This window comes from Plecotus auritus (genome assembly GCF_963455305.1).
Source record: "Plecotus auritus genome assembly, chromosome: 9".
NCBI lineage: Eukaryota > Metazoa > Chordata > Mammalia > Chiroptera > Vespertilionidae > Plecotus > Plecotus auritus.
The window spans coordinates 154721905-154749007 of record NC_137783.1 but is presented as its reverse complement, the minus strand read 5'-3'; the positions used below and the strand labels follow the sequence as shown (position 1 = coordinate 154749007).

The following is a 27103-nucleotide window of genomic DNA, read 5'->3' as shown; positions in this document are numbered from 1 at the left end:
CCCAGTCCCACTGCCCCTGCGTCGTGATGGGTGAGTAACCCGGACTCACTGCTATCCTGAGAGGGAAGGGGCTTGCCTCGACTGTGACTAAAATCACTGGGTGACTTCCAGAACCTGCTGATGGCTGTCCCCCCTTGAATCTGTCTCTGTGCCCCAGCTCCCCCTCTCCACCCAGGCCAAACTCCAGCCCGTGTCACCCAAAGTCCACCCGCTCCCCAGGCAGCGGGCACGTGATCCCTCCACACTCATCTGGTCTCGAGAGGAGACCCATGAGAGCCTGCGCCCTCCAGCCCCCGAGCGGCACTCACAATCTGCTTCTCCGTGTATCTGTTGGAGCTCAGCAGGTTCACGGCCTCCATGTGCCCAAAGTCAATGTCGTGGCCCAGGAGGAAGATGAAGAGCAACTTGCAGACGTACTTCTTTTTACTGTAGCCATCAAGAGCCTTGTCACCTAGGAAGGGAAGCCGAGAGCTTAAGAGGAACAAGGCAGGCAGCGAGGAGTGGCCTGTGGCACAGGCAGTGGCCCCACCAGATGCACGCCGGCCCTGTGCTGGGCACAAATGGCACCTCGGCACTGGGTGCAGACGCACCTGGCACTGTGCAGGTTCCCCTCTGAACCCGAGAGCAACACTAACACTTCCTGCCTCGGCATCGCCAGGGGCTCTGCCCCACTGCTCCCAGCGACAGGCTTGGGAACAAAAGCCCTGCTCACGCCACACAGCCCACATGTCCACCTCCATCAAGAAAGTGTATGCGGCCCTAGCTGGTTTGCTCAGTGGGTAGAGCGTTGGCCTGCGGACTAAAGGGTCCTGGGTTCGTTTCCACTCCAGGGCACATGCTGGGGTTGCAGGCTCAATCCCCAGTGTGGGGTGTGCAGGAGGCAGCCGATCAATGATTCTCTCTCATCACTGATGTTTCTCTCCCTCTCCCCCTCTCCCTTCTGGCTCCACCAGCATCTCCCCAAATACTGCAGCACCTGCTCCCGCCCCGGAGCGAGGGCCAGGCCGCAGTGGGCCCGCATCCGGGCGGCCGCTCCAGGGCACCGCTGGGCCTGCTCCTCGTTCTGCAGGCGCCCGAGTCCACTCACAAGTGCAGAGCTCGTCATCAGTGCCACTGGTCACTCCACAGGCCCCCTCCCCTGGGTGCTCGGGCCCAGGGCAGATCCCCGACGCGCCTCCCTCACCGCCCAGGTAGGTGGCGCTGGAGAGACAGCTGAGGACTCCTTCAGCCCGGGGCCACTGCCTCCTGCGTCTCAGCGTCACCTTAGTAGTCAGTGTTCTTTTTTTTTTTTTTTTAAATATATTTTATTGATTTTTTACAGAGAGGAAGGGAGAGGGATAGAGAGTTAGAAACATCAATGAGAGAGAAACATTGATCAGCTGCCTCCTGCACACCTCCCACTGGGGATGTGCCCGCAACCAAGGTACGTGCCCCTGACCGGAATCGAACCTGGGACCTTTCAGTCCGCAGGCTGACGCTCTATCCACTGAGCCAAACCGGTTTCGGCAGTAGTCAGTGTTCTTTACAGTGAGCGCCCCTGTGGCCCTCAGCGAGGTTTCTCTCCTGACTGCCCAGTAAGACAGGCCTCCAAACGTTAGTTTCAGTACTGGTCTTTAATTCCAGCAATCCCAAACTGTCAAATCGAGGCTTTCTGAGCTGTACGTGGGGACGATGATAGTGACAGCCATGTCCCTGGCTTACCGTGAGGATCGAAGCCCAGAGCAGGAGGGTGGATGGCCACAAACCAGAGGCAGCCTGTCTGTACCCCGCGGCCTGTCCGCCTGTCTGAGGCCCATGCCCCGGCGGCCCTTGCAGAAGCGGGACACTGCACGGCTGAGCAGCGCCGGGAGAGCGAGCCGACAGCACAGGCTCATGGGACGAGGGAGGGAAGCAGAAGCGGGCTCAGGACAGGTATTTCCTTTCCTGCCTCTCAGAACCCTGAGTCTCTCTCCAACTAGGCCTGCCGTTACCCCATCCACGGAGTTCTCCCGGGGGTGCTGCAGGTCTGTTCTAGAATTTCCATTTGGTCTTATTTCAAAATCTGCTGTCACCTTTTACACTTTCCGAGTCTCCTGCTGAGATTTTCGGGTTTGTTGATGACTTTTGAGCGGTGAGCCTTGTTCTCTTTGTGGCTGTTCCTGCCGCCTCCGCTGCTCTGGCCACGCCTTCCGGATTCCCTGCCCGTCCTCTGCACTCCACGCTGGCGTCGCCCTCGTCCCCGGAGAGCGCACTGCAGGAAGCCCAGGCAGCGCTGTAACAGCATCTCCCCATCAGGACCGTTTCTCTCCCCTTCACCTAGTCTAGGCCTCAGGTTTCCTCGAGGGCGTCCCAGTGTGTGCAGCCCGGCGATGGTGACAGGGTGGCTCATGTCCAGTCACTGCTGCCTGAGGCATTGCTTTGGGGTCCCCGCTGACAGCGGAAGGGGTCTCCACTTTGGGTGGCTCTGGCCTTTTCCCTCTAGCCAGGGCTGCTCACATTGGGGGCCATCCTGTGCCCCGAAGATGTCCAGCAGTCTCCCTGGCCTCCCCCCACTAGATGGCAGCAGCACCCTCCCACCCCGAGATGTGATGGCCAAACATGTCTCCGGACTTTGCCCAGTGGCCCCGGAGGGCAGTCACCTGGTTGGTAACTACCCCGGAGAGGTGCTTCCTGCTGTGTCTCCGGGCGGGTCAGAGCCTGTGGAGGCGCACAGGCGGCAGCCCTCCTGCGGCCCCTCCTCTTAGGAAGGCCCAGCGTCGCTGCCCTTTTCCTCGAGGAGGCTCTCCAGACTGCTTCTGTGTGCCTCCTTTTAGCTGTTTTCAGTCCAAGGGCTGGTGTGGGCCGCAATGGCTCCCGAGCACCTGAGCCGCGGCTGCTGCAGAGGGTGGGGCTCCGAGGCACACCCCCCCCGGGTGCCGGAGCCTCGGTGGGAGTCTGAAACACGCAAGGTTCGCCTTGCCCACCGGTTCACGCTGCAGTGGGGCTTCAGGTGTGCTGCTGGGTCAAATGCAGGAAAGCTCACTGCCTTCCCTTCCTTCTTTACCGGGAGTCCCAGGACATTTGGAATTGCGTGTGTCTGCGTGTGACCTGCACAGTATTTCTAGGGACAGCACGGATCTAGACCTTCTAATCTGCCGTAAGGGGTCCCCAGAGCACACTCTGCAGACAGGGCTGGTGTTCTCGTGTCTGCTGCTGGTCAGGGCGCACGCGCGCCCAGTTAACGCCAACTGGTTAACAGACAGGGGCAGCCTCCTCCCTACGCAGGCCGGCTGGGCTGAGAGGCGTGAAGGCGGAGGAGACAACGCCATCGTGTTGTCCCAAAGCATCTGTACGGACGGCCGGGAGATTCACCATGTGAAGAGCCAGGAACTTTCCATAACAACATGGCTAACAGCTACCAGGACTCCCGTCCTAAACAGGCATCTATGTGTGTCCACACGCAGACCGTCCGGGCAGCAGCCATGGCCCTCCCTTCAGTGGTGAGCTGACGGGCCCACGGGCGGTCTGCCTTCCAGGCTTTCCAGCCACGACGAAGTGACGGTGTGGCCAAGGGACTCGCTGTTCCCACGTTCCTACCCAATGCCCGGCTCCAAGGCGCAGATGGACACTGGCAGACCCACGTCACCACCTGCGGCCTCCCCGCCCCCACCCACCCGGCCTCCCCCTGCACTTTCACTAGTCCTGCGATCCCATCAAGGGTCTGCCTCACGGACAACCCCCCGGAGGACATCAGTGCCCCATTTTACAGCTCGGGAAAGAGGCACCAAGGGTTAAGGGAGTTGACGAGGTGACACAGCTCCTAAGCCTCGGAGCAGAGACCTTGCCACCACGTGCAGTCCCTCCCTTCAGGAAGCAGGGAAAGCCATCAAGGCCACACCAGAGATGCACAGGAGGCCGGTGAGCACAGAGCTGCTCCACAGCGTCTGTCAATGGGAAATGCAATTAAAACGACGGGACACCTCTGCACACCCCCCGTCGGCCAGAATCCAGCACTGACACCCCCAGTGCTGGGCGGGCGCGGGCAGCGGGATTGCTCTGTGCCGGGGACACAGATGGTGCAGACGCCTGGCCAGGCAGGTGGTGGTTTCTTACAAAGCCAAACACGCTCTCGCCGTCAGATCCAGCACTTGTGCTCCTTGGTATTTACCCGAAGGAGCTGACATCCATGCCCACAAACAACCTGCACACGGATGCTTGCAGCGCTTTCTCGTAACGGCCAAGACCTGGACGCACCGAGAGGCCCTTCCGGAGGCGAGGGGTGAAAAAGCGGGAGCCCATCCATCCAGTGGGGTGGTAGTCAGCGCTAACAGGAAGTGAGCTATCAGGTCAGGAAAAGACCGGAGGACGCTGAGATGCGTGTGCCTGAGTGGCAGAGGCCGGGAAAGAAGCCGTCTCTGCTCCGGGCAGGGCTGTGGGGGCGGGCAGCTCAGTGGCTGCAGGGGACCCAGGGTGTCAGGGCAGCAGCACCACAAGGTGGACACCTCTGTCAAACCCACAGAACGTCCGCCAGCACGGTGAGCTGCTGCTCCTTGGACTCTGGGTGCTGACGACGGCCGTGCAGGCTCATGACTGAAAGGCAGTCACCGTCCGGTGGGGACGTCCATGGGGGGAGCCTGTGGCGGGGGCGGGGGGAGGGGCAGGTGTACCTGGGAAATCTCTGTACCGTCCTCTTAATTTTGCTGGGAGCATAAACTGCTTTAAAAAAATGAAGTCTTAACAAAAAAAGATAAATTTAAAATGTTTAAGCAACGAAGGTTACAGACATCTCCCTCATAAATACACACACAAGCAAACCATTTCACATACGATCTCAGGAGCTCCATGACCGAGAGCAGCCTTGGCCCGGCTGGAAGTATCACAGCACGGTACTCCCCGGGGTCAGCGGGCACCCCAGTCAGCAACCCCCGAGCCCCACTAGCTTTCCCATCACCTGGCAGCACAGTACTCCCCGGGGTCAGCGGGCACCCCAGTCAGTAAGCCCCGAGCCCTGCTAACTTCCCCACCACCTGGCAGCACAGTACTCCCCCGGGGTCAGCGGGCACCCCAGTCAGTAACCCCCGAGCCCCGCTAGCTTTCCCACCACCTGGCAGCACAGGGAGCCACCGCCAAGCAATCCTGTCTCCGGTGCCCGGGTTCCTGGGGTGTCCCCAGCCCGCCTTCACCGCGGTCCCGGGCGACTCCAGCCAGGCTCTGAAGTCCGCCAGAGACTGGAACCAGGCCCCCAACCGGTCAAATTAACTGAAAACTAAGGCTTAAAGGCTAAGGCTTCACAAATAAGGCCTTAAGGCTGAAAGTCAACACCACCTTCTTCAAAACTAGGTGGGGGCTCGGGGCAGTGTGTCCCCACAACCTGAGTGGATCAGGGAGCATCGACACGGCAGAACACGCTTTGGCGTGGGAAGTGCCCGAATCACTTGACAAAACTCCGAACCAGGAACCAGTGGCCTCGGGATGCAGGTTTTCATCTGAGGCTCCCGCTCCGAGCTCATTGGGGTCTGCGGGGTCTGCGGGGTCTGCGGGGTCTGTGGTGTCTGCGGGGTCTGCAGAGTCAGCAGGCTCGCATGCTTGGGGCACGGACGAGAGTCCCCCCAGCTCCGGGAAGAGCTGGGGATCTGGGAAGGGGCCAAGCTGTCTGGTCGACTACACTAAAGTCAAACAGGTCGAGAATAACCAGTGGCCTGACTTCAGACATGCTTAACTTCTAACAGCATGAGAGTAACAGTACTAAAACCTTAGCTTTGGTCTAAAGTGGGGGAAAAAAAGACAATATTAAAAGACTGAATCCCTCCTACGTAAGTGTACAACAGAGCATTTCACAGAAGGGCTCCCACACACTTACCTTTAAATTTTGACCGAATGTTTGCCAGCTCCTTGTTTATTCTCTTTATTTCTGCTTCTTTACTTTTGCCTAAAAAAGAGCACACACGTGTTTCTTTAGCGCCTTCTCCACACGCACCCACCCCTGGTGAGACGGACACGGAACGCTCAAGGCAGACGCTGCTTTCAGAAGCCCGGCGAGCAAAGCAAGCTGCCTCGACCGGGGCCGGGCCTCCAGTCCAGGCGGCCAGTTCCTGAGCGCCAGCGCGCCTTCCCCTTTTCGCCCCGTTTCGGGACGAGGAGCACGCAAACCCCGGCCGGGCTGTTCCCAGCTCATCGTTTACTCCTGGCGCGCCCGCCTGCGCAGGTCATGTGTGAGGGCCTTCACCCACTCAGGCTTCCGATGGTCTCTCCTGACGAAGCCCACCAACCTGCAGACTCTGACCTCGCCGCCTTTGCCGCCTGTGCGGTGCGGGGATTCTCCAGGGCCCAGTGGCCGTCGAGCTCTGGCTCCACCCTGGCCTACTGCTAGGCTGGCCTTAATTCAACAAACACACGCGTGCCCTCACAGCCTGCATGGAGCGTGGACGAAGCACGTGCACAGGAGGGCATGCATATGTGTGCGCCTGTGTGCACCTCTCTGTGCCACTGTGTGCATGCCCATGTGTATGTGCCTCTGTGTGTGCCTGTGTGCACCTTTGTGAGCCTCTGTGTATGTAGCTGTGTGTGCCTGTGTGTACCTGTGTGCCTTGGTGCACCTGTGTGTGTGCCTATGTGCGTGCCTGTGTGCCTCTGTGTGCATGCCTATGTCTGTGTGCCTCTGTGTGCATGCCTATGTCTGTGTGCCTCTGTGTGCATGCCTATGTCTGTGTGCCTCTGTGTGCATGCCTATGTCTGTGTGCCTCTGTGTGCATGCCTATGTCTGTGTGCCTCTGTGTGCATGCCTATGTCTGTGTGCCTCTGTGTGCATGCCTATGTCTGTGTGCCTCTGTGTGCATGCCTATGTCTGTGTGCCTCTGTGTGCATGCCTATGTCTGTGTGCCTCTGTGTGCATGCCTATGTCTGTGTGCCTCTGTGTGCATGCCTATGTCTGTGTGCCTCTGTGTGCATGCCTATGTCTGTGTGCCTCTGTGTGCATGCCTATGTCTGTGTCCCTCTGTGTGCATGCCTATGTCTGTGTGCCTCTGTGTGCATGCCTATGTCTGTGTGCCTCTGTGTGCATGCCTATGTCTGTGTGCCTCTGTGTGCATGCCTATGTCTGTGTGCCTCTGTGTGCATGCCTATGTCTGTGTGCCTCTGTGTGCATGCCTATGTCTGTGTGCCTCTGTGTGCATGCCTATGTCTGTGTGCCTCTGTGTGCATGCCTATGTCTGTGTGCCTCTGTGTGCATGCCTATGTCTGTGTGCCTCTGTGTGCATGCCTATGTCTGTGTGCCTCTGTGTGCATGCCTATGTCTGTGTGCCTCTGTGTGCATGCCTATGTCTGTGTGCCTCTGTGTGCATGCCTATGTCTGTGTGCCTCTGTGTGCATGCCTATGTCTGTGTGCCTCTGTGTGCATGCCTATGTCTGTGTGCCTCTGTGTGCATGCCTATGTCTGTGTGCCTCTGTGTGCATGCCTATGTCTGTGTGCCGCTGTGTGTGCCAGTGTGCACCTCTGTGTTCCTCTATGTGCGCGCCTGTGTATGCCTCTGTGTGCGCCTGCGCACGTCTGTGTCTGTGTGCGTGTGCACGCTTCTCACAGGCACACAGGAATTAGTCTGTGCTTCTCTCTGGTACGTCCACTAACGGGGCTGTCACCTCGATGCCCTCTTGTCATGTGGCAATAGCAGCGTGAGGACCAGGAGGACAAGCCACACACATGAGCCTGTAACTGGACGGTCTCTTAGCTTTCAGTCCGGGCAGCCAGGCCGCTCCCAAGTGTCAAACGCTGCAGGTGCCCCTGGGGAATTCCGTGGGAGCAGAGTGCTACGCTGGTCGGTCACAGGCAGCGCTCCAAGGGGAGGCGGCAAAGGAAGCCCAGTGTGGCGGGGTGACTGGTAACCCACAGATCGACACATGGAATCACAGCGTTAGGGGCAAGGGCAGCCTGGGCACGGCCGGTGGCTTCCGGGGCGCCAGCGCATGCTCACTCCAGCTGCTCTCCTCCCAGACAGAGGCTCACACAGTTCAGCCACCCACACCATTGGGAGCAGCTCCAGCAGGCAGCTCGTTTTCAGATAAAGAATTTGCTCTGGGGAGGGACAGGGTTTACTGCCCCACACGGACTTCAGGAACCGACCGGCACTGGGCCAGGCTTCACCAGGCTTGCCGTCTGACCTCTGTGCCACCCTGCACCATCTCTAGCTCCAATGTGGCAGGTCGGTCGGCCGCTGAAGACGCCAAGCTCGTAACAGGCATCCCTCGATGGACTTGGGCCCTGCTGGCTAATGAGTAACCTGGACCAGCCGCAACCTCTGCCCAAAAACAAGCCACCCGTGCGCCCAGCAGGCAGCGGAGAATGCAGCCGGGCACGGGCCTTACTGACAGCCCTGGGGTCAGGACGGCCGCCCCGCTAGCCAAGGCTTTCTCCGGATTTGCGCTGAACCAGCCAACGGGCAGTATCTCATCCTGGAAGCACCGAGCGCAGGAGCCTATGGCCCGGGCCTTTGTATAAAATGAATTCACTGAGTACATCAAAAGCCCTAAATTGACCAAAAAGGCATTTAGGAAGGAAGGTATCATTGCTAACATTATACTGAGGGCGGGCAGCACAGTGGTCAACAGAGCAAACTCCGCAATTGAGCCAGGACACACCGCCGGCCCATCTCGGGCTGCACCGACCCTGGGCATCAACGCCTCCTGTCTGTGCCTCGGCTTCTCCATCAGTGGGCGAGAGGAGGACCCAGCAGAACAAGCAAGAAGCACACACAAAGTGGTGGCCCCAGGACACTCACCTTTCCCGTCCAGCACGAGAAACAGGCCTCGGAGCAGACTCCTCAACAACTGGACTAACTGCGCTCCGAGTCAGAGGGCATCATGCCACAGAGGGCGAGGCCACGGCCGACCTGCCCCATGCCCCGGATGCCTTCATCGGCTGTGCTGGGACATAACTCACATCACACGCTCCAGTCACTGAAAGCACGCGGCTCACTGGCTTTGGTCCGTTCAGAGCCGTGCACCCACCACCCCGATCAGTCCTGTAAAAAGTGCATCACCCAGGGAGAGCCGGCCCGGCAGCAGCGCCCAGCAGCCCCTCGGCTCTCCCAGGCCCCGCTGCACCCCCACAGAAAGTCTCCCATGGTCCCTTCTGAGGGCCCCTTTCACCTCGCTGTTTCACGGCAGGAAGGACCAGTGCGCCCTCCCTTTTACTGCTGAAGGACATCGCATTATGTGGACGTGTCGCGCACTCTCGGACGGGGGGCCGTTTCCCCTCGGTGGCTATTAGGAATAATGTTGCTATGGACGTTCATGGGCCAGTTTCTGTGTGAACATGTTCTCGTTTCTCTTGGGTGGACACACCTGGGAGCAGAGCTGCTGGGCCACATGGTCACTGCGTTTCCGTTTGCGGAGTGACGAGCTGCTCTCCCAAGGGCAGCCCCATTCTCCACCACACGTGTCCCTGCCGTCACTGCAGCACCGCCATCCCGGGGGGTGAAGCGGCATCTCATCGTGGTTTTCATTTGCATTTGCCTGATGGCTATTAATGTGCTTACTTGGTGTTTGTATATCTACGTTCGAGAAACAAATTCAAATACTTGGTCTACTTTTTAATTCGATATTCTGGATACAGCCCTTTCAAATACTTTCATTCTTGGGTTGTCTCTTCATGTTTTTGGTCAATTCACCGTTTTCGTCACTGTCCTCTGTCACATCTAAGAAGCCATTCCCCAAGTTCACAAAGACTTACTCCTGTTTCTGGTCCCATGGCCTCAGCTTCTGCACTAGGGCTGACATCCTGAGTCAGCTCTGAGCGTGCTGTGGGTCAGGGTCGTTCCATCCTTCTGCATGGGGTTTACGCAGTCATGCGGCACCACTGGCTTCTAAGACTACTCACTCTTCCCCACCGGATTGTCTTGGCACTCTGGTCAAAAATCCACTGACTGAGCCCGGCCGGCGTGGCTCAGGGGTTGAGCGTCGACCCATGAACCAGGAGGTCACGGTTCGATTTCAGGTCAGGGCACATGCCTGGGTTGTGGGCTCGATCCCCAGTGTGAGACATGCAGGAGGCAGTCGATCCATGATTCTCTCTCATCAATGATGTTTCTATCTCTCTCTCCCTCTCCCTTCCTCTCTGAAATCAATAAAAACATATTTTGCCCTGACCAGTTTGGCTCAGTGGATAGAGCATCAGCCTGTGGACTGAAAGGTCCCTGGTTCGATTCCAGTCAAGGACATGTACCTTGGTTGTGGGCACATCCCAAGTAGGAGGTGTGCAGGAGGCAGCTGATCGATGTTTCTCTCTCATCGATGTTTCTAACTCTCTATTCCTCTCCCTCTCCCTTCCTCTCTGTAAAAAATCAAAAAAATATATTTTTTTAAAAATAATAATAAAAATAAAAATGTATTTTAATAAAATCAACTGATCGAAATGTAAAGGTTTATTTTTTCTTTTTTAATTTTTTTTCTTTATTAAGGTATTACATATGTGTCCTTATCCCCCACTTCCCCGCACACACACAGGCCCTCACCCCCCTGGTGTCTGTGTCCATTGGTAATGCTTATATGCATGCAAACAAGTCCTTTGGTTGATCTCTTCCCCTTGCCCCCACCCTCCCCTACCTTCCCTCTGAGGTTTGACGGTCTGATTGATGCTTCTCTGGATCTGTTTTTGTTCATCAGTTTATGTTGTTCATTATATTCCACAAATGAGTGAGATCATGTGATATTTATCTTTCTCTGCCTGGCTTATTTCACTTAGAATAATGCTCTCCAGTTCCATCCATGCTGTTGCAAATGGTAAGAATTCCTTCTTTTTTAGCGCAGCGTAGTATTCCATTGTGTAGATGTACCACAGTTTTCTTTTTTTTTTTTTTTTTTCAATATATTTTATTGATATTTCACAGAGAGGAAGGGAGAGGGACAGAGAGCTAGAAACATCGATGAGAGAGAAACATCGACCAGCTGCCTCCTGCACACCTCCCACTGGGGATGTGCCCGCAACCAAGGTACATGCCCTTGACCGGAATCGAACCCGGGACCTTTCAGTCCGCAGGCCGACGCTCTATCCACTGAGCCAAACCGGTTTCAGCAGTACCACAGTTTTCTAATCCACTCATCTGCTGATGGGCACTTAGGCTGTTTCCAAATCTTAGCTATGGTGAATTGTGCTGCTATGAATGTAGGGGTGCATATATCCTTTCTGATTGGTGTTTCTAGTTTCTTGGGATATATTCCTAGAAGTGGGATCACTGGGTCAAATGGGAGTTCCATTTTTAGTTTTTTTGAGGAAACTCCATACTGTTCTCCACAGTGGCTGCACCAGTCTGCATTCCCACCAGCAGTGCACGAGGGTTCCTTTTTCTCCACATACTCACCAGCACTTGTCGTTTGTTGATTTGTTGATGACAGCCATTCTGACAGGTGTGAGGTGGTACCGCATGGTCGTTTTGATTTGCATCTCTCGGATGATTAGTGGCTTTGAGCATGTTTTAAGGTTTATTCCTGTACCCTCCATTCTCTCCCATCAATCCCTGTGTCCTTGCACGATGGCCTCCTGGACACTGCGCTGAGGCTGGGTGTCTGCATTCACAGAGAAGCTGGCCTTTGGTCTTCTGGCTGCGAGGTCTCTTTCTAGCTTTGGTATTGGGGACACTGGCCTCACAGGATGAGCTGGGAAGCTCTCTCCTCTTCTGTTTTTCAGAGTTTGTAAAGACTGGAACTGACCATTGGCATGTTTGGTAGAATTCATGCATGAAGCCATTTGGGCCAGGGTTTGTTCTTGTGGAAAGTTTTTAAATTACGAATTCAATCTCTTTCCTTGTTATCAGCCTGTTCAGATTTTTTTCTTTAGTCAGTTTCAGTTATTTATGTCTTTCTAGGAATTTCTCCATCTTATCTAAGTTAGCTAATTTTTGGCATACAATTACTATTCATGGTACTCCACTACACTCCTTTTTATTTCTGAAAATTCACTAATAAAGTCCCTTCTCTCTCCTGATTTTAGTCATCTAAGCCTTCCTTCTCTTCTCTCGGTCAGTTTGGGTCTATTGAGTTTTTATTTTCAATCATCTCCAAGTATGTTTTCAATCTCCCTCATGTTGTCTTCTTTGCCCCCCTGGTTATATCGGAGGCTGTTGAATGTCCACGTTTGTGAATGTCTCCTGGCTCCTGGCTTCTCACCTTCCTGTACTTGCAGAACAGACTGTGTGCGTTCAGTCCTGTGCCATGTGTGAGACTCTGAGGCCCAGGGTACGCCTACCCCGCAGGGCATTCCTGTGCACTGAGAGGACGTGTCTTCCCTCCTCGGGAAGGGGGAGTCTGTGGATGTCTGGGAAGGCAGCTGGCCCACAGTGTGTGAGTCTTCCACTGACTGCCAACCTGTCTAATTGTGGTGCCGATTTCCGAAAATAGGGGGTTAAGGTCTCCCACCATCGCCAGATTGTCTATTTCTCCCTTCTCCATGTATTATAGGGGCCGTTATTAGGTGTAGATATGCCTATAATCTCCTCAAGGGGTTGACCCTTTATCATTATAAAATGTTCTTCTAGCCCGGCAGGCATGGCTCAGTGGTTGAGAATCAACCTATGAACCAGGAGGTCACAGTTTGATTCCCCATCAGGGCACATGCCCCGGTTGCAGGCTCAATCACCATTGATCTCTCGCTCTCTCTCTCCCCCCTCCCTCTCTAAAATCAATAAAAATACATTTAAAAAATAAAATAGAAAGTTCCTCTATGTCCCTAAAAACAATGTTTGCCCTAAGGTCTATGTTGTCTGATATTAACACAGCCGCTCGGCTCTCTCCTGGTATCTTTCATTTGTGTCTTTTAATTCTAGTGCCTCTTGAACACAGCGTATGGTTGGATCATGCGTTTTTTAAATCCATTCTGCCAATCTCAGCTCTTTAATCCACACAGTGCCTCTGAGCTCCGCCCCCGGCCACCTGTCAGAAGCCTCGCACATCCTTCCTCCAAGTGACAGCTCCATCCCCACCAGCTCCACTGTCACCAACACTCTTATGTAAACTGTAGCTGCCTCCCCTTCCACTCGGCCTCCCTTACGACTCCCCGCAGAGAAGCCAAGCATCCTTTACATATAATCAGAGCTGTCACTCCCTCGGAGAAGCGCAGGCTCGCTGCCAGGCCTGAGAGCCAGCAGTCTGACTCCGTGTCTACCCCGCCCCCACCCCGCGCACTCCAGCTGCACTGGCCCCATGCCCTGAGCAGAACCAGCTCTTCGCCACCCAGTTTCTCCCCTCAGAAGGCAGGTCCCAGGCAGCACTCCTCAGAGGCCTCCTGGGGCCCCTCATGCCCTGTCTGCCAGGAAGCATGTTCTAAAAGACATTTCTAGTTTTAAAAGTTGGAAGTTCAGGGTCTAAAGTAACTGGAAATTTACGTGTCCAAACTCCTCTGGTGACTCATTATCAACAGCAGTGGCGATCAATACTGGGTAACCACAAGTAGAAACTTTCATTCACTGTATCCCGTTACCGACAAGCAACTGCTCGCCACCAGATGGTGTGTAGGAGACAAGTCCTCTCGCCGCCCACCTCCTGGCTCTGCACCCTGGGTTTCAGAGACGCACACTAACCCTCAGGAGCGGGCCCCGCTCTGCACAGCGGGGAACGAGGCCTCCGCTTGCTTGCTTCCGGTAAGAACCAGAGTAAAGGCCCCAGAACCCCATGTCCTCTTTAAAATCCCATTAAAACACAGGCCAAGCTCTACAATGAGAACTGCTGTCCACATCAGCTTTAATAAACGGTGTTGTTACTTCACTGAAAAGTTAAAGAAAAAGTACGAAAAGTTAAATTATTCTTTCCCAAGCCCTTCTCTCACGCAGTGATTATCCAAAGTATAAATAATGGCCTCATGGTCACGAAGGTGTGTGTGTGAGTGTGTGTGTGTATGTGTGTGTGTGTGGTGTGCGTGTGTGTGCGTGTGCATGTGTAATATAGAAAATTAGTCAAAGACATATTAAAAAGGAGAAGACTGTGTCACAACTTTGGACACTGGACAGAGCGGGTCATGCGGTAAGTGACTCAGCCTGACAGAGCAACCGGGACCAGCTGCCTGCGGAGGGAAGGGGGTCAGTACAGAGCACCTGCTCGGACAGAGGCCTGAAGGGATGGGGAAGTGGAGGTGCCAGGTGCCTGAGGAGCAGCGTCAGAAGCATGGACTGGACGTCCGTCCGTGGAAGGAGCAGCAGGTCCCACCCCAGACCCTGAGCCAGGCCCCTCCCCCAACCCCAGCAGGCACACCGAAGTGCCAAGCCCAGGGAGACTGGGCGCCAGGCTGGGCGCGAGGCAGCGCACCAGGGAAAGCACGCTGCGTGGCGGGCTCACGGATGGAGACGCCCCTCCAGAACCGCAGCAGGCTTACACCACCCACCGCAACTGGGCGAGACTGTGGCTGCTCCGAGGAAGGCTGCGGAGACCCGCAGCTGGCACCGTGCCGGGAGCCCTGCGGAGCCCTGCGCATGCTGGCCGGCGCTGGCACCTGTTAGTGGACGGACACCAACCAACGGGCGTCCAGAGACCAAAACAAGCCTAGGAGAGGGGTTCCCGCACAGAGGCCACGCCAAGGAGGACACTGCAAACAGCCAGCACTCGGACAAGAACAAGAGGCGACACGGCTTTAAGGACCAGGTGCCACCGAAGAAGGAGCCTCCCGCAACAAGAAAGCCCTCGAATTAAGACAGTGCGAGCAGAAATCCAAAATCCAAAACAAGAGCCAGAGGACGAAGCTGAGAGCCTCGGGAAACAGCACCACACACAGAGAGGGGTGAGAAATGAGAGAAAAAGATCAGAAAATGTAAGGCAAGAGGCTGAATTTCTACTATGACCACATTACTGCAAAAGAGAAGGTGAAAGGAAATTGTCCAAAACAACAAAAACCAAACGCAGAGCACGAGCTTCCAGAGTGAGGGTGGCCGCCTGGCCCCGCCGAGGCGCAGCGTCCTCGCATCCAGACCACTGGGCCAGCGAGACCACTTCCAGCCTGGACTTCTACCCCAGCCAGTAAAGTGTGAAAGGAATAAAGACTTTCAAAAACGCAAAATCTCCAAGCAGTTTCAGCTCCTGCATCAGCTCTCGCAGCTGCACCAGGACATGCACCCGCACTGAGTACAGAGGCGCACAGGCCCACAGCACAGACAGCTGGGTCCCCAAAGAAAAGGTCCAGCCAAAAGCGACAGCAAGTCGCTTCATGGCGGCAGCAAGTCCCAGAGCAGCCCAGCCAGCAGGGCGTCCCCACCAGGTGGGGCTGAGGCTGCCTGGCTGCCCCCCACCCCCCCAGAGCTCTCACAACTAGCAGGGTGTCCCCACCAGGTGGGACTGAGGCTGCCTGGCTGCCCCCCCCAGAGCTCTCACAACCAGCAGGGCGTCCCCACCAGGTGGGGCTGAGGCTGCCTGGCTGCCCCCGCCCCCCAGAGCTCTCACAGTCCCACAGCGGGGCTGCAGGCCACAGGTGCCTCCAAAAGAAACAAAGCCAAAGGCAACAGCTAACTCCAAGAACTTGAAGGAGGGTGTTTTAAGACACCAATTAAATGCTATCCACTAATGAGATCAAATACTGCAACATATTAGAGCAGGGGTGGGGGGCCTTTTTCCTGCCAAGGGCCATTTGCATAGTTATAACGTCATCCACAGGCCACACAAAACTATCAGCTTAAACATCAGCCTGCTATGTAAAGCCAAACACGTAATTAACTCCCCCAATGCCTCGGCAGGGCCGGACCCAGTGGTTTCGCAGGCCTTCTACCGCCCCGGGCCAGACGTTCTCGCCCCTGCATCAGAGAACGGGAGAGGAAGCTCAGGTGAGTTACAGCCTGTCTCCCACAGTACGAAGTCAATAAACAATGATTAGGGGGACACTCGTAGGCCATATGATCGTGTAACTTAGAATTGGTAAGCAATCACATTGTAAAGATGAGAGAAGAAAGACTATAATATGAGAATGACTGGCTCTGAGGGACAGAATGATACGAGGAGGGTCATGTATTCAGTCAACTGCTTAAACTCCATTCTCGGACTTTAAGTTTCTTAAAACCTTTAATCGGGGACAAGACTAGAACAACAAAATGACAAAAATGCATTCAACTGGGAAGACCTGCCCAGTTACTACTACAGCACCCCGCTCCCCACCCAGGGAGAAGCGCCACCCTTCGTGATAAATACTCGGGCACGTGACCTCCCACCCACCGCCCACCACGGCTCCTCCAACACTCACCCCCGCACGCTCCAATGCAGGCGCCCCACCCGCCCCAACCTCTCAGCTCCTCCACCAGGTAAGCAAACTCCGAACACCCACCGCCCCAGGACCTACAACCCACCATGTCTCTCCCTGCCTATCTTCAGCCCCTCTTGGCCAGCTTCAACCCCAGCACGTGATCAGCCTGACCCTCCTCCTCCCTCTGCACCTGCTTAGCAAACCCCTCCCTGCCAAACGCAGCTCTTGGCCAGCTGGCACCTGAGCCTGCACAGCGGGGCGCCTGGGAACCCACCCCCGTCACCAGGCTGGCCTCTCACCTGCAGCCCAGGGAGGCCCACCAGCTCTCCCAACTGCTTCTCCTCCGCCTGCTGCCTCCCTGGCAGCTGGGGACCCCGCTCCCTCCTCCCACCTCCGCCTGCCCCTCTGCCTCTCTCACCGCTCCCCTTCCTCCTGGCCCTTCTCCTCATCAGCCTGCAAGCAGGCTCTAGTCCCCCACTTCCCAGGGGTCCCCACCTTTCTCACCTGGTTCAGAGCCTCCTGACTTGCCTCCTACTTTCCCTCCCCTCCCCTGCCCTCAACACAGCCGTGAGAGGACCCTTCCCGAGGCCAAGCCCCCCTGCTCACCCTCCACTGGCTCCTGCAAGCCCCGCCACCTGCCTCCTCCCTCCACCCAGCTCTCTCCCAACTCCTGCTCCAGCCACACTGGTCTCCCTACCCAGCGGCCAGCACTGCAGGGCCCAGCACACCTGAGCCTGGTTACATTATCTAAATGGCACCCCCTTTCCCTGCTGTATTTTCCTCTGCGTGCAGTTTGTAAGGGACTCTGTGACACTTGTTTACTTTACTGTCCTCACTGAATGTAAGACACCTGAGGGTACCCTGCCTGTGCGAGTGAATTAACCTTAAGGCAAGGGTCCTGTGAGCTAGCTGCCAGGGCAAAAGGACCCTGCAGATGTGACTGAGGCAGGGAGTCAGCTAGGTCTCTGGGTGGGCGTGGGCGCCTGGTCTAATGCGATGAGCCCTCACCTACAGGTAACTGCCTGGAGGCAGGAGATGTGGCTGACATGTCAGAAATCCATGGCTTGAAAGGGGTTCACTGGAGGGGCCTCCGGGAGCCTGAGAAGGAATGGGGCCACAGGGAGCAGGGACTGGGCGGAAGCCGCACCCAAGTCTCCAGAGGGACCGGCTCACAGACACGTGCTGAGCCTGCAGGCAAGATCCTGCTGAGCCAAGTGGGCGGCTCCCACCTGCACTACTGCTTGGTTTGCTGCTGGGGCCACGGAGAGCCACACCCTCTGCCCTCAGCGGTCAGCAGCTCCTCTTTCCTCTACAGCAGGGGTGGGCAAACTTTTTGACTCGAGGGCCACAGTGGGTTCTGAAACTGGACCGGAGGGCTGGAACAAAAGCATGGATGGAGTGTTTGTGTGAACTAATATAAATTCAAAGTAAAGGAGCGGAGGGGAGAGCAAGAGAACCGGATAGAACAGCCGGATCCGGCCCGCGGGCCGTAGTTTGCCCACGGCTGCTCTACAGCAAAACGCAGTGCGTGAGACTCACGGCTCCCGTCATTCCCATTAACCCGCCACATCAGCTTCGCCAGCTCAGTCCTTCCCTGACCCACCTGCTGCCCCCCGCGCCCCCCCCCCCCCCCGACCGGCATAACTAGCCCAGCACTGGGGTTCGGAGAGACGTGGGTCTCCATGGGCTCTCCACTTGCGAGGCAGTCAGGTGGCCTTGGGCTCCTGCGCCTCAGTCCCCGTCCGCAGAGAGAACCACAATACTCATGTCAAGTATCCCATGCAGCTCACATGCATACTTGAAGGGCTGGTGCTGGGAGCACACCTCGCACAGGAAGGAGCCGTGTGGCAGTGTGACCACCTGGTGGTGACCTGCCCTCATGCCGCAGTGACCGCCTGTCTCCTGCTCTACCACCAGCCCAGACGCTCCTCGGAAGCCCGTCTAACCATAGGACTGACCCTCCCACCTCAGGCAACGACAACCTGCACAGACGAGATGAAACGGCGGGTTTCCGCCCTGGCCGGTGGCTCCATGGTTAGAGCAGGCAGCGGGCAGCTGATGGATGATCTTTCTTTCATTGATATTTCTGTCTCTCTAACCCTCTCCCTTTTCTCTAAAAATCAATTTTTAAAAAGAGAGAGAAAGCTACAGAACTGTATTTTTCAATAGCAATAAATGCAATTCAAAAATGTTCCAAAATAGTCATTTTCTTGCTATAATTTTCTATTGGCTATTTTAAAAGACATTCAACATCAGTTTAGTGTTGTTTTTGATGCTTTTTAAGCTGCTCTCTCAACCACATCAACGGAGGAGGGCCGGCCACAGAAAACGTAAACCCAAGTCCCGCTCCGCACAGCCTCAGGAGGCTGAGTGCTCCAGGCACCCCCGCCCGCTGAGGAACAGCCCGCGTGGCTACCAGGATTTTAAAGAAAAGCACCCTACAGTGCGAAACAAACACCAGGCGGCCCACGGGGAAGCTGGCCTCCAGTGTCAGCCACCCGCAGGCACACACACCAGCAGGTGGGAAGGAAGGTCAGCGTCCCAACTCCGAGGACCAGGACGGCTGCACCACCGCACCTCACTGGGCTGAGACCTGGGGCTCTGCAGGCCCCAGCTGGCAAAGGTGGGAGAGGGAACTGAACCAGGGGCTGTCCGAACCCCTGGGGAAGTGTGACCTGACCACAGCCAGCAGCTCCGAGGCGCCGCCGGAGGCTGAGGGAGCTCCAGGGAATGCGGTGGGGAGAGGGTCTCGGCCTCACCGCAAAGGCGATCCTCTCCGTCTGGGGCCCAGGGTGGGTGTGGACACATCCCTGCCCTTCTTTGTTTCTTTTTTGAAAATAATTTTTTTTTTGAGAGAGAGAGAGAAAGGGAGAGAGAGGAAGAGAGGGAGAGAGGGAGAAAGAGAGGGGGAGAGAGAGGAAGAGAGGGAGAGAGGGAGAAAGAGAGGGGGAGAGAGAGAGAAACACTGACTTGTTTTTCCACTGATTCACGCATATATTGGTTGCTTCTTGTATGTGCCCTGACTGGTTTTGGAACCTGCAACCTCGGTGCATCGGGAGGATGCTCTAACCCACTGAGCCACCCGGCCAGGCCTCCCTGCCCTTCTTAAATCTGCAGCACCCACCCCCCCTGAAGAGGCACTGGACCCACCCAGAAGCTCTCTGACCCCCCTGCCTACACTCCCATTACTGGGTGACGGTGCCCCACCTCGCTCCTCTCTGCCAACGACGCTGAAGGAAAACGATGGAGGGTTGGCAGGAAGTGATGTGTGAAGGCAGGTGGGACCAGAGCCAACTGCATCTGTGGGCCCGGCAGCACGTGGGCAAGGCTAGGACTCGCCTCCCTTCCCCAACTTGCCCCTCACTGCAGCACACTCTGGGTCCTCTTCCCACTCAGTCTCCGGTGGAGAACACGCCACTTCCTGCCTCCGGGCCGACCCTCCAGCCCCCGGGACCGCAGCACGAGAGCCAGTTCTAGCTCAGCCTCCGCGCCCACCTCCACGGGGAGCACCGACCTGACCTTCTGGCCAGAAAGTCTCCTCAACACAACGGCGCACGCTGCGTCTCATGACATTTCAACGTCAGCTTCCACACCAATTCAACGTCAGCTTCCACACCAATTCAACGTCAGCTTCCACACCAATTCAATGTCAGCTTCCACACCAAAGTCGGGAAGGCTGGAGGAAGGCGGACGCAGAATCGGCAGGCACATACAGCTTTGCCAGCCGAGTCTTAGCCACAGGTGACCTCTGTTTGCCCGTGAGCAGCATCGTCACGTTAAGCTGGGACCCTCAGTTAACCTGCTCCACGCCGCACCCTCGGTGGCTGACAGAACTCCCACCCTGGGTTCAGGATCAAGCCGCCTGCTCCTCGGTCAGGCCCGGCCGTGCTGACCAGTGAGGGCGAGGCCCGAGGGCCGTGCCTGTGTGCCTTGCATCCGTGACATCACACTGGATGGGGTAGGAAGGGGGCTAGCCTCACTTCCACAGAAAAAGAACACGACAAGGCCACAGGCAAACGGGAAGCACTCCAAGGTCTGACTTGGAGCCGCTCCCTCACTCCCTCTGCCCTCCCTCCCTCTAGGTCCTAGCAGGAGACGCTGCTAGCGGTTCTCAGGTCACGACCCACAGGTTGAGAACCGCTGCTGTAGAGCCTAAGACCATCGGAAAACACAGATATTTACATGACGATTCATAACAGTAGCAAAATTACCGTTAGGAAGTAGCAACGAAAATAATGTTATGGTTGGGGTCCCCACCACATGAGGAGCTGTGTTAAAGGGTGGCGGCCTTAGGAAGGCTGAGAACCACTGCTCTAGGACCTGCCACCTCCAAATCAGAGAACCCCTCGGGGCCAGGGCCACCTCGTCCACCTGGTGCCTCTTTCTCCTCTGTGTGTTCAGGAGGTGCTCGACCAAGGTGAGTGCACGTCTGAGCTCCTTAGGGGGACCCTTCTCTGAACCCCACACAGTAGGTCACATAACAGGCCCAGGGGCATTCCAGATCCAAAACCTAAGCCAAGTCTGTCCCAGAATTCGACACGCTCAGGATTTAGGAGGAAGCGCAGTGTGTGGCTGTGTGGGCATCACCCCCCCCCCCGCCCCCGCCCGGCGCATCTTGGAAGCACCCTGGTGAGCCCTGCCCGGCCAGGGCGGCCGCACCAAGCTGTGGGGCAGTGCAGGCCAGCCTTTTGGCCAAACCAGTCCACCAGAGACTTACAGAAATAGACGCTTCGTGTTTGGAGCCCTCCAAGTGCTGAAATTTGAGGTGCAGGAGGACAGCCTCATCCCAAGAACCTGCAGAAAGGAGCAGGTAAGCTCCCGAGGAGTCCAGCGCCCGTCCCCGGAGAGGACACCGGAGTCGCGCTCCCCAGTCACGCTGGTGCAACCCCCTCAAACCCTCCCCTCTGGTCCGACTCCATTTGATACTTTGAAAGCCAAGGCCGTGCCACTGAATCCCACAAAGACGGTCTTGCCAATAACTCTGCCAGAACAAAACCCTGACACAGGTTGCTGCCAAAAAGCAGAGTGAAAATCATTTTAAGAGGAAAGAACAGCAATTCTAAGGCTGCAGCGTGAGCACACTTATCGCCCGGACACGTCCCCTTGTCACTAAAGCGTTATCTCCCTTCAAGCAGCCGGGGGGACAGGGGCAGGACACACAGGCAGCTCCGAGAAGCGGCAACCACCAGCCTGGGCAGCAAAGTTCAACTGGACCAAACCTTTCCTTCCTCCCCACCGGGTGGCCCACCCCCTCACCCTCCTCCGTCACAGACTTCCTTAATCAGCTTCTAAGAAACGCAGATTATGCATGAGTGCAAAAAAAAAAGATGCCAGAGGAGCATTCTTTTTCAAAAAGTCAGCATTTTTAAACCATCCAGTCAGTAAAATGAACCTTACTTTTTTTTTTCCCCGAACTTCAAACGTTACAAAGCATCCTGGCAAATTCTGATCCTGACGGCTGTTACTACGCAGGGAAATCAGTGCCGACTTTAATTTTTACACGGAAGTTTACGCTGAATCTCAATTTTTATGTTCGGTTTCTCCATGGCCAATGTCTGACTCATGCAATGGTCTCATGAACAAATCACATTTTTTAAACTTTAGTCATGCTGAAATGCAACGCACCGAGGTGCCGTTCCATCCGACACGCAGGGACCGGAGCGCGCCTGGGAGGAGCGGGGGAGCGCTGAGGGTTCCTCCGCCGGGTCAGCAGCGCCCGCAGCGAAACCGCGAAACCGCGTGCTTTCTCCAGGAACTGGGAGGTCAGGGTTTTGCCAAGTGGCTAATTACGCCTCCACGTGCTCCCTTCATCTGCGGGAGCGCCGGGAGGGATGAAGTAAGCCGCCTCCAAGCGCAACCCCGCCCCGTGGGGGATGAGGTCCTGCCCGCTGGCACCGGGACTGGTCTCACAAGAACGAAGGCCATCACGTCTCCCTTCACTGCAGGGAGGACACGTTCATGGTGATGCCGGTGCCTCTTGAACAACAAGCGTAGAGCCACTTAACACGGGCTTCTCTCAACACGTACGCCGTCGGCCCTCCGTGTCCCTGGGCTCCACATCCACAGCGGGAATCCACGGATGCGGAGGCCGACTAGACACGGCTCTCCACCGTTGTCCATGAGGGACTCGAGCCTCCGCGGATTTGGGTACCCACGGGTCCAGGAGCCAATCCCCCTGGGATGCTGAGGGACAGCTGTGGTTCAGTTTCTGGGGAATCAAAAGTCAGACGCAGGTTTTCAACCGCACGGGGTCGGCGCCTCTAACGGCCGCATCGTTCAAGCGTCGACTGCACATGACTCTCCTTCGCCACATTGCACACACGTCAAAGCCAACAGCAGTCCCAAGTCACTGAGCAAGTAGCAGTAACTGTCATGCTCCCCATCGCAGCAGTGCTGTCGTCTTCCTCGAGATGGCCTGAGGGGGTGCGGTCAGGGCGCCGGCCTGGACGGCCCAAGGGCACAGCGCTGAGTGAGAAGAGCCCATCTCACAGGGCGCACCACAGCCTCACGCAGCCCCTTGGGGTGGGATGGATGCAGGCATGGAGAACAGACAGTGGCCGGGGGGTCTGGCTACACGGGGAGCACAGGAGCTTTGCCATGAAAAAACAGCTCTGTATCTTGATGGAGCGGGGATTACGCAAAGCACACAAAGCTACACGTGATAAAGTGCATGGACCCCCCCTCCACACACACACACACACACACACACACACACACACGATGCTTGTCAGTGCACTAATACTGGTGAAGTGTGAATACGCCCGTGTCAGTGTCAGCGTCCCGGCGTTGAAACCGTGCTGTCAGTGAGACTTCTGTCTTAGGGAGGCCGAGTGAAGGCAACTCCCTGTCCATTTCTGTGCAACACACTAGGAATCTGTATTTGTTTCAAAATGAAGAATTATAAGCCTGGCCGGTGTGGCTCAGTGGCTAAAGCGGCGACTGAGGGGTGTTCACTTCCGGTCAGGGGCACGTGCCCGGGTTGCAGGCTCGATCCCAGTAGGGGGATGCAGGAGGCAGCCAATCAACGATACTCTCTCATCACTGGTGTTTCTATCTCCCTCTCCCTTCCTCTCTGAAACCAATGAAAATATTTTTAATATATAAACAAATAAGAATTATTTTAGAACTGGGACTAAATAAAAGCAGCAGCATCTTTTTACCGCCAATTAAAAAAGAGCGGAACAGCCCACTCGCTCCCATCCGCTGAGCGCTCCCATCCGCTGAGCGCACTTGAGCTGCCGCAGCGGCTCTGGGGGCAGTCTCTCAGGAAGGGTCGAGCGAATGGAGGCACTGCACCGGCTCGCTCCCTGTGCCACAAACGCTGGAGCCACTCCGCCCTCCCGTGCTCGGAGGTGCCCTGTCCCCAGCCGGTCGGCCAGAGCAGACGAACGGGAAAGGTCCCAAAGGGGGTAATTGAGGAAAGCTGTTCAGAAAGACAGAAGGGCCCAGCGGTGTGGCCTAGTGGTTGAGCGTCCACCCGTGAACCAAGAGGTCACCCGTTCAATTCCCAGGGCTGGGGGCTCCATCCCCAGTAGGCGGCATGCAGGAGGCAGCCAGTTATGTTTCTCTCTCATCACTGCTTCTATCCCTCTCCCTTCCTCTCTCTCTGAAAGTCAATTAAAACATTTTTTAATGATGCTAACTCATGAGACCCTTTAGAGAGAGAGAGACAGAAGGGAGCTGCGATTTCAGAGCTGGAACAGACCTCAGTGATGCTTCGGCTCAGCATCCACCCCGTCTGTTGAGGAAGCTGAGGCTCAGTGGCCGGCGGCTGCAGGTCACGGGGCTGGTGAGAGGCAGTGGGAGCCCAGCCCTTGCAGGCAGCTCGGTGCCCTCCCTCCAGAGCCTGGCACTCCGACCCCCCTCGCCAGAGCACAGAGAGCTCGCAGAATCAAGGCCCTCTCCCTGCCACACGGGGGTCAAGCTCAGACCAGCCCTGACCGGGGTTCTCTTTCCCATCCCCTCTCCAGCCACCCGCCCACACGAGTTCAGATGCTGATTCCCTGCTGTCCACGCACATCGTGGTCCTCCGCCTGCCCTTCAGACACCATCAGCCTGAGCGCCCCTCCTCGGTGAAATCTCCGGCTCTCTCGTCCGTTCATCTGCCCGGCACATGCGGGGAGGGATGAGCAAGACGGACGTGGTCCCCACCTGCGGGCGAGCTGCGTGGACGGGCCCAGCACCAGCAGCTGGATGGCCCTGCTCGGGAGAAGCGCAGCGCTAAGTGACAGGAGGGTGACCCGGCAGCGTGGTCGGACAGGTGCTTCTCAGGGACCGAGAGCTGGCCCTGGCCCCCCACGAGGGACTAGGCACCCCTTCTTATAGAAGTCCTCCTCACGGGTCTACTCGAGTGGCTCTCACCAGGGCGACTCGGCCCCACGGGCAACGCATGGAGGCACCCAGGGTAGAGGCGGGGATGCTGCTCCCCCAGGGCGGCGCACAGCGGGCGATGGCAGTGGAGCGTCTGGCCCAGGTCAGTCGGCAGGCACCCGGCGTCCCACCCCCTGTAGGCACCCTCCAGTCCGGGGCTGGGGACGCTGGCCGGGGCCACAGAAGGCCCAGAAGCCCCGTGGCCGGCCCCACGCGTTGGGGGAGCTCATGGCTGATGCTTAGTGGGTAACGGCCCGGGAAGATGTGTAAACATCCGGATGGCCCCTTCCGGTCTAACGGACCCACGGACAGGCGCGCAGAGCCCCGGCCTGGGGCGGCGATGGCGGGAGCGGGGGTCCCATCTCCTTGCCCTGCCTGCAGTTCTGTCCCTGCCAATTTCTTCCAAAATGAGGGCGGCGGTGGGGTCACAGCCCAGGGAAGGCCCTGCGGGTGGCGCCAGCTCAGCTGCACCAGACACCCCGGCTTGACTGTGACGTGGAAACCGGGTCCACAGCAAAGGGGAGCACCAGCGGGAGCACCTGCGAGAGCACCTACGGGAGCATCTGTGGGAGCATCTGCGGGAGCACCTGAGGGAGCACCTACGGGAGCACCTACGGGAGCATCTGCGGGAGCACCTGAGGGAGCACCTAAGGGAGCACCTACGGGAGCACCTGCGGGAGCCCCCACGGGAGCATCTGTGGGAGCACCTGAGGGAGCATCTGTGGGAGCACCTGAGGGAGCACCCACGGGAGCATCTGCGAGAGCACCCGCGGGAGCACTCACGGGAGCACCTGCGGGAGCACTCACGGGAGCACCCACGGGAGCACCTGCGGGAGCACCCGCGGGAGCACTCACGGGAGCACCTGCGGGAGCACTCACGGGAGCATCTGCGGGAGCACCGGCGGGAGCAGCGGCGGCAGATGCGGGAGACGGGTCTCAGCCGCCCCGCCCCAGCTTCCGGCCGAGGTGCCGAGGTCACGAGGTCACGGACCCGCTCCCAAACCCAAGGCCGGCCCCGCGTTCATTTTCCAACTAAACGGAAGGGCTCCCCTGGAAACCACGGGCTTCTGCCCCGAACCCAGACTTGCTGGGGGCTGCCCCCGCCGGCGGTGGGTCCTCCCACGCGGGACGCGCGTGTCCCTGAGGTCCCCGTGGGCAGCAGCAGAGCCGTCGCCCCGCCCCACGCCGTGTCCGGGCCCGCGGTGGGGGCCCCGGCAGGTGAGCCCCTCCGCCCGGGAAGCGGGGCGCAGAGCGGCTCGCACGGGGCTGCCCGCTCCCACGGGGCCGCGCGGCGGGGGGCTGTCCAGGCTCCATCCCTGGGGAGGGCGCCGCGGGGATGACATCACGCTGGGAGGCCCCGCAGGACCCTCGGCGCCCCGCGGCCAGGGCCTCGCCCGCGCCCCGCCCGCACCCCAGTCCGGGCCCCAAGCCCTGCCTGCACCCCCGAGCGCCCGCCCCGAGCCCGCCGGCGCCGCCCCCTCCCGACCCCCCGCCAGGTTGGCATCACCGGGTCTGTGCCCAGGACCCCGACCTGCGCCCGCCCGGGCCCCCGCCCCTAGGTCCGCACCCCTGGACCCCCGGTCCCCGGACCCTCGCCCCTAGGTCGACACCCCGGACCCCAGTCCCGAACCCCCGCCCTTTAAGTCCGCACCCCCGAACGCCCTGGCCGCCGCCCTCTAGGTCGGCACCCCCGGACCCCCGCCCCCCGCCCTCCGCAGGCCGGGTCCGCCGCCGCGGCCACTCACAGTTGCGGATGTCGGAGATGAAGACCGCCAGGCCCCGCATCCCGTCCCCCTTGGACACGGCCGGCATCTTGGGGCCCCGGAGAGCGGCCTGGCCGGCAGGCCGGGGGGAGCAGCGGGGAGCGGGAAGCTGGCAGCGCCGCCGAGGAGCCGCCTCAGCCGAGCCACCTCAGGCTCCCGGCGCCGCGCTCAGGGCGCCGCCGCCGCCGCGCGCGCGCACGCACGCACGCTCGCGTCCGCACGCACGCGCACGCTCGCCGGCGCGGGGGCGCGCACGTTGAGGGCGGGCGCGTCAGGCCGGCGCGGGGGCGCCCCCTGCAGGCCGACGCCGCGGGCGCACGCGCCGGGAGCCGCGGGTTCGGGTTGCTTGCTGCCCCCATTGTGGGGCTGGTATGTGTGCAGAGCCTTTTTTATTTAATATATTGATTTTAGCCAAAACCGATTTGGCTCAGTGGATAGAGCGTCGGCCTGCGGACTGAAAGGTCCCGGGTTCGATTCCGGTCAAGAGCATGTACCTTGGTTGCGGGCACATCCCCAGTGGGGGGGGTGCAGGAGGCAGCTGATCGATGTTTCTAACTCTCTATCCCTCTTCCTTCCTCTCTGTAAAAAATCAATAAAATATATTTTTAAAAAAAATATTGATTTTAGAGAGATGGAAACATCGATCGGCTGCCTCCTGCACGCCCCCTGACCGGGAATGGAACCACCGACCCCCAGGTGCATGGGTCCACGCTCAACCACTGCGCCACATTGGCCCGGTTCGTGTGCAGAGCTTTGAGATCTTGATGCACATCGCCCTAGCCCTGCAGAGCCAGCCCCACCTGAAGTGAAA

General features: G+C 57.8%; 1 protein-coding gene across 2 annotated transcripts in view; it reads right to left on the bottom strand.

Moving 5' to 3' along the window:
* The window catches only part of AP2A2 (adaptor related protein complex 2 subunit alpha 2), a 48361-nt gene extending 21834 nt beyond the window's left edge, over positions 1–26527 (bottom strand). The window contains exons 1-3 of one of the 2 annotated variants that reach the window (XM_080643150.1): positions 26275–26527; positions 5819–5887; positions 309–451 (exon numbers count right to left, since the gene is read on the bottom strand). In XM_080643150.1, the coding sequence (XP_080499276.1) occupies positions 309–451; positions 5819–5887; positions 26275–26341 (279 nt within the window). In that variant the 5' untranslated portion in view covers positions 26342–26527. The remainder of the gene's footprint in view (positions 1–308; positions 452–5818; positions 5888–26274) is intronic. The other variant, XM_080643151.1, reaches the window with a different exon arrangement.
* Positions 26528–27103: the final 576 nt, after the last annotated feature.